Below are 18643 nucleotides of genomic sequence, written 5' to 3'. Positions count from 1 at the left end.
ATGACGTCACGACAGTGGAGAAACGGGGGCCCACCTCGCGCCGTCGCTGTGGTTGTGCGCCACCAAATTACGCGACACGATGATGCTTCGCATTCTCCAGGCTTAACCAAGTTAAGCCTCAGCCTTTTTTGGTAGCAAACTACGAAGTGCTCGAAATGGGAACCAAATTATATTGTTCCGGCTTTTATAGGTGAGGCCAGGAAATTATTGATTGAGCCTGCAGTATCGTGGCGCCACGGGTCAAAAGCACAAAAAAAAAATTCCAGTTTACTTCTCTGTCAAATTATGTTTTCTCAACACAGATACGAAGCGTAAAATCTACTAGGCATTGATGTAAGGCTCATTCGCCAATACCAAGTGGCGAATATGCCCAAGTATAACGTTATTGGACAAGAATTTTCAACATTGGAAAACTGTAAGGTACTGGTATAGAAATATTGAAGGTGGTGGTGCATTCTTTCAATATATAGCAAGGTTTTTCTCTTATAGGGTTTTCATCGCTAGCCTTGAGCAGTTAAGACTGCAGTAAAAGACCAATAGGGAACGCTTTTGATGACCGAAAAAACGTTCATAGCAAAAAAATTCAAGCCACCAACTGGAGATCTGCGGGTATACTGATCGTTATAGTGAAACCTTACAATATATCTAATTACGCTCAACAAATGTTGCCGTTAAAAAATGCTTTTGCACAGAAATGTTGGGTATGTGCGAAGCTGTTGGCATCCGGTGGTGCTGTTTACCATCGTACTGAGTGCAGTGCGTCTGGAAGGTGTCTACTGAGGTCGGCTTCTGGTAACAGGCAGTGCATTTGAGGTACCCCGAGAACATCTACATCCAATTATCGTTCCTAGTAAAAATTGATTCCTTGGATCTCTCTGGGTAGGTTGATGTCATCCGACAGCAAAATATGAATTTAATGCTGAGAAATTTGAATTTAAATTTCCCCACCCGCCTCCGCTCTCGATTCAAACTTGTCACGTCTACACCAAAAATGGCTCCGTGGTCGCCGTTTTGGAATTAAGTGGTGGCTTAGCCCTATGCTTAGCGAACCACGCATAAGAAACTGTGCCGTCCCCGCGCAAGTTACTTGCTAAATCGGCCGTGAATTGCGGCACCTGTGTTATATTTATCGCTTTTTCTGGCTCAAAATACTCAGCTTTTACCGAAGTAGCCTCTTCTTCGTTGAAATGTGATAATCTCTAGATACGGGTCAACATCAATTTGTCCTAATGTCCCTGTAGCCAAGCGGTGAGACAGAGCTAGAATTATGTGTTTGGCGCATGATAGCCACAGTTGCTTATGCGCCATAAAACTCCATACAACTAACTAAGTAAGAGCTAGAATTAACAGTCAGCATTCGGAACGTAGCGTTGCATTTTTAAGGCGAAAGCCTCATCGTTGTCGACAGAAGGTTGTGAGTAGAGGTGTCACGCTTTTCTAATCAGAGCAGAAAATATCTTTGTGCACGATGGGATTCGAATCACCATTCTTCCGTTCCGCAGCCGAGCGTGCTAATGGCTACGCTACTTCCTGCCAACGCATATGTAGTTCTCCTTGTCTAGGACGCTGGAGAGTGTTTGCAGAAAGGCGTCGAATCAGACGGATGCCTCCCAAACGCCCTCCAGTGTCTCCAGCATTTAAGACTCACAAACAATTGTGTACTTAATTAACATCTTAACCACACATCAGTGACACAAGCAGCAACACCGCGCTTAAGGCTTTCGCCTCACCGCACTTTAGGTCAACAAAGTGCCCCCCTGAATTTTGTTCTGCCTGGCGACATTGGTCAGTTCCTTAAGCTTCGTTTCTCGACTTCATGGCCTTTCAGCAGCGCATAATGTGTCCTAGAAGTGCAGGCTAGCTTAGCGTCACGTAGCAGTCATGGTTCTCATAGCAAGTCAAATAAAGCGAGCTTTTGATGAGCCAGGTATCCGGAATATGCACCGACAAAGCGCTCGAAAGAGAACAGTTGTTTAGCTTAGTTGTGATTTTTAATTCATTTGATATTTTAGTTTCACTCGTCGCAAAAAAAATTCTGATATTGTGAAACAATACAAAGATTCCTCTTATCTTCACTATCATGGCCCGATACTGGCGTAATGGCGAGTTCTCAAAAATGAATATCACTGGTGTAACGTTCATCAGGATTCACTGGAACCTTGCTGTTAATTATAACTATTATGACTTTGCTCACAATGTACCATCTGCCTCAACATACGCGGCTATCCGCTACTGATACCTCGAGACCTTAGCGTCTACTGCAAATGAAACCCCCGAATGTCAACCAGTACAATGCATGCACCACCTAAGATGATTCCACACTTGTAGAACGTCTGTTTACTCACCGGTGAGGCTCATGTCGAAGGACTCGGAGTCAATCTTCCGCAAGTCCTGGACCGTCCTCCAGGTAAGCGTGAGCAGCTGGTTTTGCGACAGGTCAATAGTGATCAGGTTTGGCGCACCCATGAACATCTGCGCGGGAAGGATGCGCAACCGGTTGTGGGACAGGTATAAGATGCTCAGCTGAGGCAGGCCGTCGAACGCCAGCGGATCTACTTCGGTGACCCCGTTGTACTTGAGGTCCAGCTCGAGTAGCTTCGGCATGCCGCTGAACACTCGCGCCTCAAGCCGTTGGACCTTGTTCCGGAACATATCTAGCCGAGAGACTCCCGAAAGACCTTTGAATGTCCGGTCGGTCAGGTTCTCGATAGCGTTGTCGCTCAGATCAACTTCTTTGACGTTTGAAAGCTCAGCAAAGGCCAAATCCTCGATTTTGGTGATCTCGTTCCTTTCAAGAAACAGCTGCGTGAGAGCTGGCAACGATTGGAAGACCCCAGCGGGAATTCTGGTAAGCTTGTTGTCGCCCAGCTCTAGCCTCTTCAGGCGAGGCAGTTGAGCGATCGACTCGTTCTCCAGGTCTGTTATTGCGTTTGAGTCGAGCGTCAGCCAGGCAAGCCGGGTAATATTGTAGAAAGAACGTGACTTCAGCACACCCAGGTCTGACTGCGAAAACTTGAGACGTTCCAGCTGAGAGCAATGCCTCAGGGCTTCGGAGGGAACGAAGGTGAGCTTGTGCTTCAGGTCAAACGCGTTAAATGACAAGGCGACCACAGAGGGGTGGTTTTGGAATGACTTGAAGACGATGTGGTCGGGAGTTAACGGCCTTGTGACGTAGCAAGACACGTCCGTTGCCTCCTCCGTGAAGTCTTCGGCATCACAACGGCAGTACATGGGTTGATCCATTAGCCGACAGAGGTTGGGCACCACCTCTGCCACGTTGACAGAGGCCACGAGCGGGATGGTGCATGATGATACGATGAAGCAGAGGCTGGAAAGTGAAACAAAGCTGATTTAGTATTGCAAATAAGGATGGACAGGTTGAGCAACAATATATGTTTTTATTGCGCACCGATACCTATTATCGCAGCCATATCGCAGCCAACATTGTTATATGGCAGCTGCGCACCTGGAAGCCATTCAGAAGAATTGCTGTGCAACATATTTGCAAAGTCCCGCAGGGTACCACCTATATCCGTTCATTAACACAATGGTTTCGCACAGCTACTTTTAAACCTAAAGTAGCAATTTCATTACTGTTAGAACTTTCCGGTTATGCTCGGTTTGTGTACGAGCTTTGCTCCGTCTGTATTGGTTTTGTCGTTTCCGTTATTTATCCTAACTTTTCGAAAGGTCTGTGACTCAGCCGAAACCTTAAATGGTTTTGTTTCTTTGGGGGGACTTGCTTTGGGAATCAGCTCACCAGATGACTCCCACGTGCTCTCTAACGCCAGCAGGAAGTCCATTATTTCAAACAGCTGCGGTAGCCGCCAACACAAAAGGATAAGCAGCTAAGCAGTGAACCTATCATTAAGCCTCTCTTGCCGCTCTTCGTTTAGATCCAAAAAAAAAAGAGAACAGAGCCAGCAAAAACGACACTATGAAAGTGGCGGCTGCGGGCGCACTTCCCCTAAACGGCTCGCTATCGCCTCTGATCGGTTCAATCCTGCGGGGTCCCGATTTACCCAAAGGGCTTCAATCAAGCTGAGTGGGCAGACACAGAAAGGCGACGCAGCTCGTCACTAACCCAATAAATGAGCGGTCGCTTACTCAGGCCGTGCTGCGATGCCTCACTGAAATTAATCTCGACTCAGCTGTGTAAACACGCAGTTTTCAGCCTTGGCGTCTTCAATGAGCTGGGCGCTCTGGCAACCGGATATAGCTTCACTTGTGTGCTTCTTAGTTGCTTTTCGCGCCGTTTTACTTGGTTCATTTTTTACCCCTCTCTGTATCTTTTCTCAGTACCAGAATCTGGCTGATTTGTTCGAGGAGCACACGTGCCCTCTTTCTTCATGTTCTGTCCGCCTCAGATGCTTTGTGCTTTGTTTATCGCAATAACGTCGTAGCTTCCCGAAGTAGCAGTCGCGATTGCACGGTAACCACACATTACCATCCGTTCAACAAGCTTCTTCAGTCCAGGCACATTCTTCAGCGGGATTTCCCTAAAGCGTACCAATACTTGTCACGGTGGTTCGACCACCATGGCAATCTGCCGTAAAGCATCATACCAACACTGCATACCCAGCCACGGCTGCATCATAATGAGAAGGAATGCAGTGCGCAGTAAAATAAATGAGCACATGAATGCTGCGGTGAATTAATGACGAAAGTCTCACAATTAGCATTGTGCGCACTGCCCCAGACTCCCTAGAAAAGAGTGGCCACTGTTCATGATTCTGCCACCGTAAGGCGAATAAATTCAGCCGCTTTGCAGCACTCAGTTGCACCCTCAGTTTGTAACTATAGCTAGACAAATATTATACCGCGAAAATGAAACAGTATCTCGATCTGCAACGCAAAAAGCTGCATTGGATGTCATGTAAGCGACCTCGCATTGCACAGCATCATGAGCGGACTGTTGAAACTACTGTCGAATATGTCTGCACGCTTATTTTGCGAACTACGCTTGTGGTGTTGTTTTAAACCAAGGCGCGTATGCAACATTGAGTCGGCCTAGCGCAATGCATGTGCCCCGTATTGAAAATGTCAAACAGCATCGCAAGGCGGGCACCGCTATTGCCATGGAATAAGTTGTTTCGTAGTATTTTTATCTCCGCATGAAAAAGGGGACAGCCGGAGAATAACAATAAAGAAAATGCCCGGAAATCCCGTTGAAGAACAGTTTTTTGCCCGGTACTTATTTGCCTGTTTAGAACCCACTTTATTATTTGTTTCTGTCTGTAAATCGTACGTGGGCATGAATTAACTAGGGCCGAAAAATTAAGTCTGTAAGCATAGTCGTCGCGGAGATTTAAAGAAACACCTCTAGAAAAGAACGCAAAGGGATACGAGATGAATTAGTGATGCAGTTAATTTTATGCAAATCTCCGGGCGTTTTGCTTTGAGACAAGTGAGCGCACGGCGCAGCGGACATAAACGGAGCCAGTTCTTCTGAATACAGCGCGGCGACGAGCCGATTCTTATGCACTTCTCTTTTTCTTCATCGCAATTGACCTCGGGCTGCTCCTGTGCCTCGAGCGGCACGCTGGTCTCCACTGTTCCGCCGTTTTTAATACCTCTGGGAAGTAGTGAGCGAAGTTTCGAATAACTTAAATTCTTCGAAAGTAAGCAGTTTCATCAGATAGTTCGCTGAAATAATTAGCCGGATGGTGAAATGCAAACAGTCCCGAAAAATCCGAATCGAGCAAACAATTCGCTATAGTGGCAAGATTGCTCTTCTCCATGTGCCACAGTAATTGCCACTTGCTTCTTGAGCCCACTGTACTTTATCTTCATATTTAATTTCTCTCCTCTTTCGGAAGCGATGTGCTGGCTGAAGTGAAATCCTAGCTTTCTAACAGAGGAAATTGTAGACAAACGGCCGCATTGCTCTCACCCTGTGGCCTCTCAGTAGTGCTTGAGAAAGTGCACTGTATTAGCCAACAAGGGAATTCTCCCAGAGTGTGGCTTTGTTCATCATCGTTGTCATCATCATCATCATCATCATCATCAGCCTTACTATGCCCACTGCAGGGCAAAGGCCTCTCCCATGACTCTCCAATTGACCCTGTCCTTTGCCAGTTGCGGCCACCCTATCCATGCAAGCTTATTGATCTCTTATTATCATCATTTAATTTTCTCATTATCATTAATATCAGTGTTATCATCAATGTCATTATTATTACTCCTGCCCCGCCGCGGTGGCTCAGTGGTTACGGAGCTCGGCTACTGACCCGAAAGACGCGGGTTCGATCCCGGCCGCGGCGGATGAATTTCGATGAAGGCGAAATTATACAGGTCCGTGTACTGTGCGATGTCAGTGCACGTTAAAGAACCCCAGGTGGTCGAAATTTCCGGAGCCCTTCACTACGGCGTCCCTCATAGCCTGAGTTGCTTTGGGACGTTAAACCCCAATAAACCAAACCATTATTATTACTACTATTGTTATTACAATTATTACTGACTTCGCTTTGTTTCTTCTGCGCAGAATTTATGGCACGCAGCCTCAGTAGCCCAGCCTTCAAAACACCATATTCCCTCCTTGCAATAAATCTTTTTATCATTCTTTTGTTTTGGTTGTTTCTTAGTAGCCCATCTTATAACTGCAGCAGTGATAACCCTCCTTACAGAACCTATGGAGAGAAATTGCATTCCATCCGGTAGCCAGAGATAGAATTAAAAATATTTAAAGGAAGAGTTATTCGCCACCATTGATTTCGTATCCACTGCTATGAGCCTGGGTTTGAAAGTTCGGAGTGCGGGAGGTTTCTTACGTCCTTCGAGATGTCTCGGCGCGCTCCTCGAACAGCGTTAGCTTGTCAGACTGCGAGCTGAACTTGGTGGACTCATCAGTCCGTGCACAAGAGGAGCCCCTAGATTTCCAAGCTGGATCGGCAGTGCAAGACGTCACGATGCTTAATGTTTTGATTCGATGAATTTCGACTGACGCCATGCCATTATGAGTGATGGCTGGAAATTTCATTGAAACTTAGGGGCTGCATGTGCGAAGTATGGTGACGCCATCTTCAAACATTGGATTTTTCATCTGCCTTTGTTCACGCGTTGCTGCTTCGCTGGGTTCTGCTTGGGCGTCAGCTGCGTCACCCCTGCAACGAGCTGCTCTGTGTCCCTTAACTTTTGTTTGTCTATCTATTTATCGCAGCTGCGCAAGACACCCATGCGCGTTTGTGCCCGTACTTGCGACGTATGCTGGATGCTCACCTCGGGCGCTCATTTCGGGTGGATGCTTTTGACTTGCCGTGACACGCCTGCCAAGTACAGCGTCATCGAGCTTCAAGAGTTTAGCTTTTGCAAATACGACGCGAGGAAAGAACATGTCTGCAATCCCGTCGCACGGTGCGAAAAATTACGGCATCTGTATGCCTTCGTAGAAATTTTCTTTTTTTTCTGACGGCGATCGGATATAACAGATATAAGAGTGCGATAATTGTGAAGCGGCCTTGTTTTGCACCGCTACCATCGCCAGATATAAAGTCGAGATCTCGAGGCTTATTTTTTAAGCCTGCAATATACACAAAATTAATGATACGTTCATCAGCAGCCCGTAGATAGCTGCCTTCCTTAGAGAAAATGCATTTCTTAATCAGTGACGCGGAATAATTCCTGGTTGTGTAGTGGTGCGGTTTTTCTTATTTCGGCTCGCCATGTTTCCTTTACATGCTGCCTCACCTGTTCTAATATAACATTTGGTTACTAGTCAGCTCAAGCGCGTGTCTGTTTCCCTCTGGGCCGTCTTAAGCACTGTTGCAGCCTCTCTCTCTCCGTGTATACCAACCAGCCCGCATCAGCGCTGTTCTGGATGAGATTAGGAATTTTGCGGGAATAGCGTTGTAGCCACAGTTGGCACTGAACAGTGCGCTAATTGGAGAAATATGGCAACGGCCTTTGTCCAGCAATGGACGTAGTCCGGTTGATGAGGATGGCCGCGAGAGTAACAGTAACCTCTCTAGTTATATATGTCAAATGTAGGTCAAATTTCATATTGTTCCTCTGGAGCGCATGTAGCCGGAACAATAACTGCATGCTGGGTACGATGCACTCGAATATCCAGAAAAAAAAATTGTGTCAAGCACAAGGCAAATAGCAAGCGCAGCGTGGCACTGCTGCTGGCTTGCTGGCATATGAGAATTACTTTGAGTCCACCTCATCAGTTTGATGGCAGCCATTCAGGAATGAATACATGTATGCGCACTTAGAACTTGAGCGGTTCATACCAACAACCCTTAAAGATGCGGGGGAAAAAATATTTCTCTGAAAATAAAATCTCTACACGTAAAAAAGCCTGTTTCGACCTTTATTTGATAATGAATGAAATTTACTCGCTGATATTCTTTTTTTATGTGAGTTTAGTATATACCTTTAGTAAGTAAATGGCAAGTAAGGCAAATTACAGCAGTCAACTTTTTGTTCCAAATGTTTAGAGCCTTTCATTCCTCGATATTTTTTACATCACAAGCTATATGGGGCCAAACTGCGTCATTGGTCATAAAGTGCGCCCATTGGCTGGCGGGAAGTTACGTCACCAGGCAGGAAGTGACTTTACTTCCGCTAACATCATCAAATGCTGCTAGTGCTATCGTATAGCGAACGCATAATGGAATTAGTTGTTCCTGCGAATTTTTCTGGCTTTGAAACTGTGTGCTAATGAGACTACACACGGCTTTGGAAGTAAAGAAGGCGCCACAAAGTAGCGATAAGAGTTCTGTGGTATATAATAGGGATAAGAACTTAAACTGCAGGAAGTGAATAAAATGGCATGCTAAAGCATTCGTGTGTGCGTTTTCACCTCGTGGTCGCTCCTTTCGCGTAGTGTTCATCTTCTTTTCCTTTTTCTGGGGACTATTAGACCATGCTTAACTGCCTGGGACACAATCTTCGATCACTCCCTTGGTTTTCTTACGACTGGCGATAGTAACGTCTTCCATTCAAGAGCGCGGTGTCTCAGTACTACCCGCGGCACATGTGGGCACAACTCAGACGTCTTCGGCCATTGTTCGCGTCTTTGGCTGGAGGCCGCCTTCATCACGACGAAGCAGGAAGGAACCGACTGTACCATCGGGCAAGCGGCTTGCGATTGTTCAAGCTGTCGCAGCAAGGACCAGGTGTGCTGTCTTTGTCTTTTGGGCAAATGGGAACACGAACACATCAATACACTCCCCCCCCCCCCCCCCCCCTTCCAAAACGTCTTTTACTTTTTTTTCGCTCAAAAACAAAATGAATGCTTCAAAGCCGGAAGGAAAGAAGTAGGTCGAAGTTTCTCGGCAAGACTCCAAAGTCACCTCGGGTCAGTGGCCGAGCAAACTGTCGCCTACGGCTCCTGCGTTACTTATTCTTGCGCTGTGGTTCTGGTACGAATCCGTGCCCCACGCCCATCTCGTAGTGCTTTTCCAAGGTTACCTTTGTGTGAACTCAAGAGACATTGTCATGCGATCGACAGCCGCTTTCCTTTGCGTACACAGTCGCCAGCTCTGAACCCAATGTTAAACGCAGGCAACAATATCAGCGGGCAGTTTACTCATGCTTTCAGTGGCCGCTTACAGTTCCTCTCTCCTTTCACGTAGCGCCTTGAGCACGGCAATGAAAGCGTGGTTTCCGATCTACCAATTTCAGCACGATGCTTTGTGTTAATGAGCGAGGGACGTCTGTGACGTTAAGCCAAGTGGCGCGTCTGCTCAGAGGTGTGGCGCCGAATTTTCCTTATTGGCGGTTGCCATGTTACTAGTTCTTAACACCTCTCGGCTACTATGACGAAACTCGATTCATTCTTTTGGAGTACAGATACCGTGCACAAACCTGGCCGTGAATTCCCGTGAATTCTTTTTTTCCTGGAACTGTGTTCCGGCGTTGCGATGAGAAGGTTTTGGATTGCACGGCGATGAAAAAGAAGAGATATGAGAAAAAAATTAAAGAGCTCCCCAGGCCAGAAACATTCTTCAAAAAAAAAAAAAACGCAGTGACCGTAATTTTTCCGACAAAAATTAAACGCTCAAAATGACACAGTGCAGCCACCTTTCCAACTGCCTCCTCCAAGAGTTGCTCATAAGTCTGCCCCTGGCGTCCCGTGGCATTAGAAGCGATAGAATCGCTCAGTTTGCGTTTTAAAGCATTGAGTTTTAAAGCAAAGCGCACCGCTTTGCTTCCGCCGACATTCATGCTCTCAGCTAGAGTGATATTTACACAAATGAAGGCGTCGGGCATTCTGATAATCACGGTATTGCAGCCATTTCGTGACTCTGATCTCTTCAACCTTTAATAAGATTGGGCTAGAACATGGTGTAAAAATGTATTATATTCTTATACCGTGACTGGAATGAAGGCCTAGTTATAGTATGTCTAGGATCTGATAGAGGAGAAGGAACAAGTAAGGTCGCTGGGACGAACCACTTCTTTAGTTTCATGTGCCTCCAGAATGCTTTAAGGCTTGGTGTTTCTCACTGGGTCTGACATCCGAATACGCATTCCACCGCCGTTTATGCCTTCGTCTCGTTCTCCCGCCAAAGTTGCGATTCAGGCTTCATGTCTCTAGCTTGTATGCAGAGAACAGCTTGGGTTAAGGCTCTAATACTCGAAATTGTTGTGAGCCGTACAGCTTGTGAGAGCATTCAGCTGAGTCTCCCATATTCAGTAACGATTCTTCACTTCAGTGCCTATTGTGGTCTCTATGCGGCACTTATAAATCAGAAGTATTCCTGCCGCATCGAGCTGGAGACGTCCTCTGAGCCGGCAGGGTTGCACGAGATCGAAGAGGCCATCCTTCTTGTTCTCCGACTGGTCGCAAGACAATGGGCCACATTCACAGACTGCTTCAGGTCAGCTCTCCAAACTCTTCTAATATGAATGGGGTTTCTAATATCCGACCAATATTCTGAGGTATATCAAACCCCTGCAACCCTCCGCCAGCGTTTCCAGCAACTATGAAGTATTAGAAAAGGTTCCACAGCAGCGGAACTTCAGATGTTGACCACAAAATAGGAATGTGTTTCGTTTGTATGATGTGTTATTCCCCCCCACTGTAATGCCACTTGTGGCGCTGTGGGTATTACACTAAACAAATAAACAAATAAACAAATGTAATTAAGCACATACGCACATAAATATTACGCTCGTAACCAAAAGGATCGCCTCGGAAGATCACCGCCTGATTACAACAGTTTCTTAAACTCCGTTGACGCTCGTCTAAAATGTAGCCGTCTACCTAAATAATTTCGCGTTTGTTAAGCCCTCCCTAGTGCCAACTCTGTTTCATTGACACATTTACTAGCACGTACAGATGCGGACAAAAGTGAACGGAGCACTCTATTGTGTTCAACGTTTTCTATGTGTGGCCTAATTGAAATGGGTAGCTATGGTGTGTGCATATTAGCAGCGGCCGCCAGTGCGCTCTTTTATGGACAAATGTTTTTCATTTCCTGTAGGGAAAGCCTGATTGCTCTTAGAACCGAATCGAGTGCTTCATTTGCTTATGACCGCACCAGTACGTGGTTTCAGGCCCACCCTCAGAATTTATTGTGACAAGAGTGGTTCGACTGAAACTGCGCCGAAGAGTTTTTTCGAATGTAGAGTGGTTACAGACTAGAGATGTTGTTTTTCGGTTAAAATGGAGATCATGCATTAGGTCTGGGGGCGGGTCATCCGATTTAAACGCTGAAGTTTTTTCTTCGTTGATAAAAATATCATGCAGACTCACAGGAAAACAGTCGCTCCCTCTGCCTCCGAGTCCTTTCACTAAGTTCGCCCCTACTAGAAACACGCACAGGAAAGCACAAGCCGCAGAGAGTCTCACAGCGGCGGCCCATCCGTATGGGGAAGCTCGCACGTTTATATATCGTCCCAAGCCGGCAGCAAGAATCTCTGTCCCTTTCAACTTTCCGCCTCTTTTTGTGAGAACACCAGCGGCCGTTGCGTCATCGTTTCAATCCGAAATAATAAAACTTCCGCCCACTGCCCGATAAGAATAGAAAAACAAATCCCACGCGTCGAGGAATGCGGACAGGAAAGCTAAGACTTTTGGTAGAAAGTAAAACTGGTGGCCAGTGACTTCTGACTCGCACCTGGCGGTCACATGCCAGGAGCAAGCCGACGCAAGCCGAGGCTGGGGAGGTGCCTCGCCTACGAGAGCCGTTTATCGGCGTCCCCGCAATAAATTTTCGCGAGGGGGTGAGAGAGATGGAAAGGGCAGCCACCGTAATACAACTTCTCTCCCCACCGGAACACGGCGTTAGCGCTGTACTCGAGTGCAGCACGGATAGGGTGGAGGGGATGGGGGAACACCAGAAAGCCTGCTCTTGCCACATACACCACGTTGCCTCGGGCTACGGCCGCTAGGGGTCGGAAGCTGCATCTCCTTGAACGTGTTTGTTGCGGGGGGGGGGGGGGGGGGGCAACGCAAAGTGTCCTGGAGCGCCCACGCCGCCGTGTAGATAACACGAGCTGCTCGCGCCCCGGTCGAGCCCACGCATCACGTGACTACGTACGGCCAGGTGGTCGCTCTTTTTGTGGAGCTCAGCGCGGCAGCGGCCATGACAAACCGTCATCGTCACTGGCATGCTGGGCACTTGAAAAGCGCATTTAAGTGCTAGCGAGATTGAGCCCCAGTCCCTTCGCAGAGGGCTCCCTCTCAACGGAGGCAAGGTTCGGCTCGTGATTGTAGGGCTGGGTTACTGACCTGAGCCCACAACACAAGAGGGCAGGATCCCGCACAATTTCATTCTCAGCTGACCTGCTGTTTGGCGGAAACGTGAACGCATACGATATGATACTAAACACATTTTGCTTTTCTTTTGGTATGTCCTCACGTTGTCGCAAAATAGCGCATTAGCTCTCACGTCGAAACATTACAACTACCAACTATCCCAACTTGAACCTTTGCTTACTTTTTATCTTGCAGTGCGTTCATTCGGTGACGCCGCTGATAACGCCTCGGAGGCACAGTTCAGGTATTAGGAAGGAGTTTTGGCATTGAATTTAAAAGGGAGATATTGTACTGCTCCGGGGGTGGGCAGGCGTGATGCGGTAACTAGCACCTCGGTTTTTAGAGTTATCGCATCAGACTCTGGCAGAAGCATTGGTCGAAAGCTATCTGCAATGCCTGGTGGGACGGCCGAAGGCGGTGGGCACTGTCATCTGCCATTAGGGAGCGAACTGAGGTACCACCAGGGTGGACGACACGCTACACTTATCATTTAACGCTTATTCACAATAACTGAGTCTTCTTAAAGCAGTAATGGCCGGGGTCTCTCACGGTGAGAAACAGTATCTGATGGTTGCGTTAGGCTATCTCAGGCCGCTCGAAATCACCGCACTGGCTCATTTGACCATTGCCACCTATGTAGAATTACGCATTAACATGACTCTAGACTGGTACGACACATTTTGTATTGGACGGTTTTGAACCAATTTCAACTGCCTTCATGTCCCCACCCATCCATAATTGTGAAATGGAGTATTCCAATCGGCGATCTATAGCAGAGCCCTGAATCCACGAAGGAGCACAAAATCCGACTCTCGACTAATAAGAAATCGGGATTCGAATTCTAATCGCCCACTGAAGAACGCTTTTCGACTCGCGGAGCAAGGAAACGTGCTCCGAATCACCGACTGTCATACGCCATTATGATACGTGAGCATTTTGCTTCGCCCCAGTACGGCCGTCGTTGCAAGCTTAACACTCACGCCTTCGTGATCACATTACTGAGCAACGGCCTGGGCAGCAATACATGGCCGCAATACATGGTATTGCTCATACGCCTCACTGTAAGTATTTATTGTCTCAGCGCGGCTTACTACTGAGACAAGCACGTTGCGTAACCTTTCCAACAGACCACTCGAGCTTTTGGAGATCTGTGATTCAGGATCAAATCATGACTGCGTTGCTGTACTTTCATTTTACAGAACGATGTACTAGCCAATTAAGCGCTTTGCTTGCTGTTTATTTTTTACAAGGATATATGTAGGAGGAGACGAAAGAAAAAACGGCATTGTAGGACGTCTCAGACGAAAGCTCTCGCGTTTCCCTGCCGTCTAAAAACGATATTGTCAAGGTAGGAGCCATGGAGGACGGAGTGCTGGGCTGGGGAGGGAGGGGTGCCGTCCCTGATCACGAGGTTCTGGTATGGCTGGAACTGCATAGGCTCAGGGGAAGTGGCGTGGTCACTTCGCTGTCACATTTCCGCAGGGGTGAAGGAATCTGGTTTTCACTTTTTTTACTTTCTTTCATTTCTTTCAAGGTCACCAGGCACTAAGAGCTTTGACGTTTGTGACAGCCTGCCTCCGAAAGAAGTCCTAATGCCCAAACAAAAGCAATGGAAGGCCACTCGACAAGCCTTTCACAACGAAGCCGAATTGTGCTTTGACTATTGTTGACGTCTCGTGAATAACAGTCGGGAGCTTCAGCGCCATGACACTGACTGATCGCAACCTCACCGAACAAGAAGGCCGCATCACAAGAAACTCTTGTTCGGCGGATGAAAGCCACCACCTGCGGTAGCGCTACTGATGGTTTTGCGTTTGGTATAACCGCTGACTAGGTCATAGTAAAGCTGCTGGCCCACGTACGGCACGTCTAGTAGAAGACAAGCGCAGGCGTGAGCCGAATTCCGTCAGCCGTAGTTTCGCAGATGCTGCCTGCTGGCCATCAAATAAGCACGGAGCCCTTAGGAGCGGAGCTGGCGTTCGTAGTAGCTCTTTTGTTCAAGAATCCGGAGAGGCGCTGCCTCGAGACGGGGGCCGATGCAGTTAGCCTTGAAAGCAGGTCAACCCATCTTTTCTCCCAGTTATGGGTGTCTTCTCAAGTTAAGCATGAAATACTAAAGGCCCGTAGGGAGTTTTACTGCTTCAGGGTAGGCCGGCCATGATCAGAGTTCCGATCGATATCACAGATCCTCTTCCACTTCTCCTTCTGTTGCACGTATGGCTCATGAATATCTACATATCCTAACCGGCAGATATATGGGTCACCTCAGGCGAGGGCGACTGTGGAAGGAAGGGGGCAGTGCACCCGTATTTGTTGCGGCTCTATACAACCACAAGGAGTTCAACATTCTCTTCTTATGTAAAGTCTCCGCTGGGGATGGGCAATGTCATGGGGGGAAAGGGGGGAGGGGGGGGGAGACCCATCCCTTTGCCTTAAATGCGCCTCTTCTTAAATTAGGCTATTAAATGCTCAACTTCATAACCTAAGCAACTGAACGCCAACCGGTCGCGGCAGGCTGTGTGCTGTGCCATATGAGTGGATGTTAACGATCCGCAGGTGGTCGAGATTATTCCCGAGCTCTCCATTACGGCGCCTCTTTCTCTCTTTCTCCTTTCACTCCTACCATCATCCCTTCCCTCAAGGCGCGGTAGAGGGGCCACCGAGAACTGTGACAGCTACTGCGGCATTTCCTTTCCTCAAAAGTCACTACTTAAGGCCGTAAATCTTTTGTAGCAACCAGGACTTCATGTGCTGCCCTACTTTTCGAGAGCACGCTGAAGTCGAAAGGAGCTGGCATTGAGCTCGTCTATAGGAAGAGGGGCGTTTGTGATCCGTGCCTGACTCTTTGTTATCCCAGTCAGTGCTCTTTCCGTCTCCTATCTTGCCTATGTGCATGGCTGCTGAAAATTTAGGTGCCTTGCATCCCGTTTGACAGTAACCGGAATAGCAAACCTGTGATGTGACCAATGATAATAGCAGGAACAGACCTCGTTGAATAGCTGTCGCGGGTAATATTTTGGTATATTGCAAGCTGATGATGTTATTACTCTGGAGGAACACGAGTGATTCAGTGAGTGAGCCTTTATGGTTCCAGTATCGTGCTATTGGGGCCAGTTGGTGATACATGAAATGCTAAAAAAAAAAAATCAAGCAAGGGAATAGACTCAGGAAAGGAGTAGACGGGATGAGCGCGGACTTGCAACTGTTTATTGAAGCAACGCCTTTTTCCTTCCTCAACAGTAATGCGCATGCGCGCCAAGCACTTATGGCCTTTTCAAACGAAGAAACAGTAGTTCTTTCTAGTACAAGTGAACTGAAGCGTCGCTGACATACTTTTCAGGATAATACTTTTCTATCTTCAAGACTTCGAAAACTTCACGTGCCTGTTTGTCTTTTGCACTGCTCTTGGTTTGGTTGAAAAGCGGTAGGAATTTTTTGTCGCAGGATTGACAGTGTTTTGGCAAATGTTGCCCGCAATGCGAATCCAAAGAGTGGCTGTGCTCTTGAAGACGCCTATTAATGCTTCGTCCCGTTTGACCCCCATATACCGAACCACAGCTGAGCGGCATCTGCTATATGACTTTCATTCTGCAGGGCACAGAATGTCACAGTCGCAAGTCCGCGCTGGTCCCGTCTATTTCTTTCCCGAGTCCTGTTCCTTGCGGGCTTTTCCTTTATCGTTCGATTCCTTTAGATTTCCTTTATCGTTCGTAAGATGAACTCAGCTATATGATTGGTGGGGATCGCTTTGCTCCGCTTCTCGCTTTTTGTTTTCAATATTTTAGACTTTCTTTGACTCCATCAAAAACCGATAGGCTGTAGCCTATCGGTTCTTTTCTTTTTGTGCATATAGAACCCATCACTAACACGTTTATCGTTGTTGAGAAATCAGTGTTTTGATCTGCGTTGAATTCCTAGCTCGTGTGTCGTTGCTGGATCATTTGCGCAAGGGATTTATTTTGCTTTACCGTTTGAAAATGGGCAATCGCCTTCCCGTTCATCGCCGCTCAACGCCACTGACTCGAATGAAAGCTCACCGCCGCCAACTGGTTCAGAGCGCACGCCAACCCACCGCTAATATCCGAGTGAACGCGGCGTAATAAAAGGAGATGAGTGAAGCCCCGGGGCCCGACATGCGGCAGCGCGGTGGGTCTGCTTTTCACCAAGTCAGGGAATCGCCTGCGGTCGCTTTTTCTTCTCTCCGCGTCTTGCCTTTCGGCTAAATCGCCGCGCCGACGAACGGCAGTCGCAGCAGCACCACCAGCGTTGCTCGCGTTCACCCACTCCATCTTAGCGAGCTCTGGGAGCTCCGCAGCCGACCCGGACCTTGGTCGGTGCTCGGTGTCGGTTTTCTTCTGCACCCAGAACGCCAGACTCGCACGCACGCGCGCTCGCCTCCTCTCCCCTCGAGCAACCAGCGCGTTCCTTTCTCCCCCGTCCATCTGGCTTCGAAGCGCCTCGGCTCCGCCGCCACGGTAAATCGCAGCGGCGAAAGAAAACGTGCCCCTCGCATCGTTCGCTCACGGCGCCGGCGGCAGCAGCGGTGGAATCGCAGTTGTTTAGAGGCCGTTGCACTCCACCACAAGAGCCACAGACGGCGGGGTTACGCAAGCGAACCTCAAAAACAAAACAAAATCTAAGAAACCAAACTGCGAATGTTTCAAGGAACGACTCGCTTGCGGCTGCACTTTACGTCGTCGTCGTCTTCTTTCCTTTCTTTGTCTGCGTCGTTCCTGCTTTTGGTGCATGCCAGTTTTTATTCCGGCTGCACTCCTAGGGGCCCCCAAGATATCGCGCTCCTACTAGGCAGCTCCACCCTGACTCGTGTAATCCCATTGCCACCGCGTAGCGCCCTCCGTGCCAAACGGTGGCCTTCGTTCCTGTTTGTTGGGGAGAACCCTTCGCCTTTTTTACTCGCAGCGAAAACAGGAAAGGCATCCGCAGCAACTTTCTCCGCGAACTGTGTTTCTCTCGAGGTGAAAGTTACGTAGGCACGCTGTCCCAAGCGCGCGGATTGGGCAGCCGGGTCAGTAAATAACTGTGGCACCCACCGGTTTGTCTCTGTGCTGTTGGACGCGAACCTAGGCGTATCTGCAACTTTTTGCCTCTTTTGTGCGTTGGGAATGAAGCATTCGCCATCCATTACCCTTCCACCCGACGTTAAAGAGGAGGTCACTGCGCTCGTTTGGTATGCAAAGTGGGTCCCCATAATCCTTTTGGCTTTTCTGTTTGCATTTCCGATCGCTACCAGCTGACGACCGAATCGGCCAAATGGCCTTACGAGCTAGTCGCCGATATTGCGATCAGTGCTTCCGGTGGATCTAATAGCCAACGCTGCCAGTTACAAGACCAAGGATAAGTTGAGTTTAATCCTTGGACATTGTGTTATTGGTCAAGATGGGATGCAGAAAGAAAAGAAAAAGAATGCTTTCAAACTGGTTCAATGCAATCGTTCAAGATAACGTGCCAAACTGCGCAGACGCGTATTCTTGACTAGATTGCGCGAGATTACAACTAGTTTTAACGTTACAGGCAGAAAGTGTTTCAACCGTCAACACTTGAGCACCGCCAAAAGATCGCAGGAAGAGGTCGCTATCATAAATTATATTACAACTTTCCTGCGTTCCGTGATATATTATTTCTAGCTCCCCTTAAAACATCACGTCGCATCTGTAATTCCCTGAGCCTTTAGCGCTTTACATGGATCAGCAACAGCCCTCAATCAATCTTTTTTTACCAACTGCAACAGAAAGTTGCAACCAGCTACTGGACAATATTGTCAAGTGCGACCTTAATAAATATGAACACGCAATAATCAAACGTATGCCGCGAATAAATAATATTGCATGCCTGTCTCCAAACAAGTGCTTTGCCTAGTAAAATTTTCTTTTCCTTATTGTTCCTGCCTATCGAGACTCCACATTGACTAGAATT

The 18643-nt window shown here is 47.8% G+C and overlaps 1 protein-coding gene across 1 annotated transcript in view; it reads right to left on the bottom strand.

Annotated features, from left to right (window-relative positions):
* The window catches only part of LOC149340067 (uncharacterized), a 46556-nt gene that overhangs the window by 9001 nt on the left and 18912 nt on the right, over window positions 1-18643 (bottom strand). Inside the window, exon 2 of the mRNA XM_089548818.1 lies at window positions 2346-3328. Coding sequence (XP_089404944.1) covers window positions 2346-3328 — 983 coding nt within the window. The remainder of the gene's footprint in view (window positions 1-2345; window positions 3329-18643) is intronic.

Source organism: Amblyomma mixtum, chromosome 6, assembly GCF_055824585.1.
Source record: "Amblyomma mixtum isolate Tamu chromosome 6, ASM5582458v1, whole genome shotgun sequence".
Classification (NCBI taxonomy): Eukaryota; Metazoa; Arthropoda; class Arachnida; order Ixodida; family Ixodidae; genus Amblyomma; species Amblyomma mixtum.
Note: the sequence above shows the minus strand (reverse complement) of the source record. Positions and strands in the feature narration are given on the sequence as shown.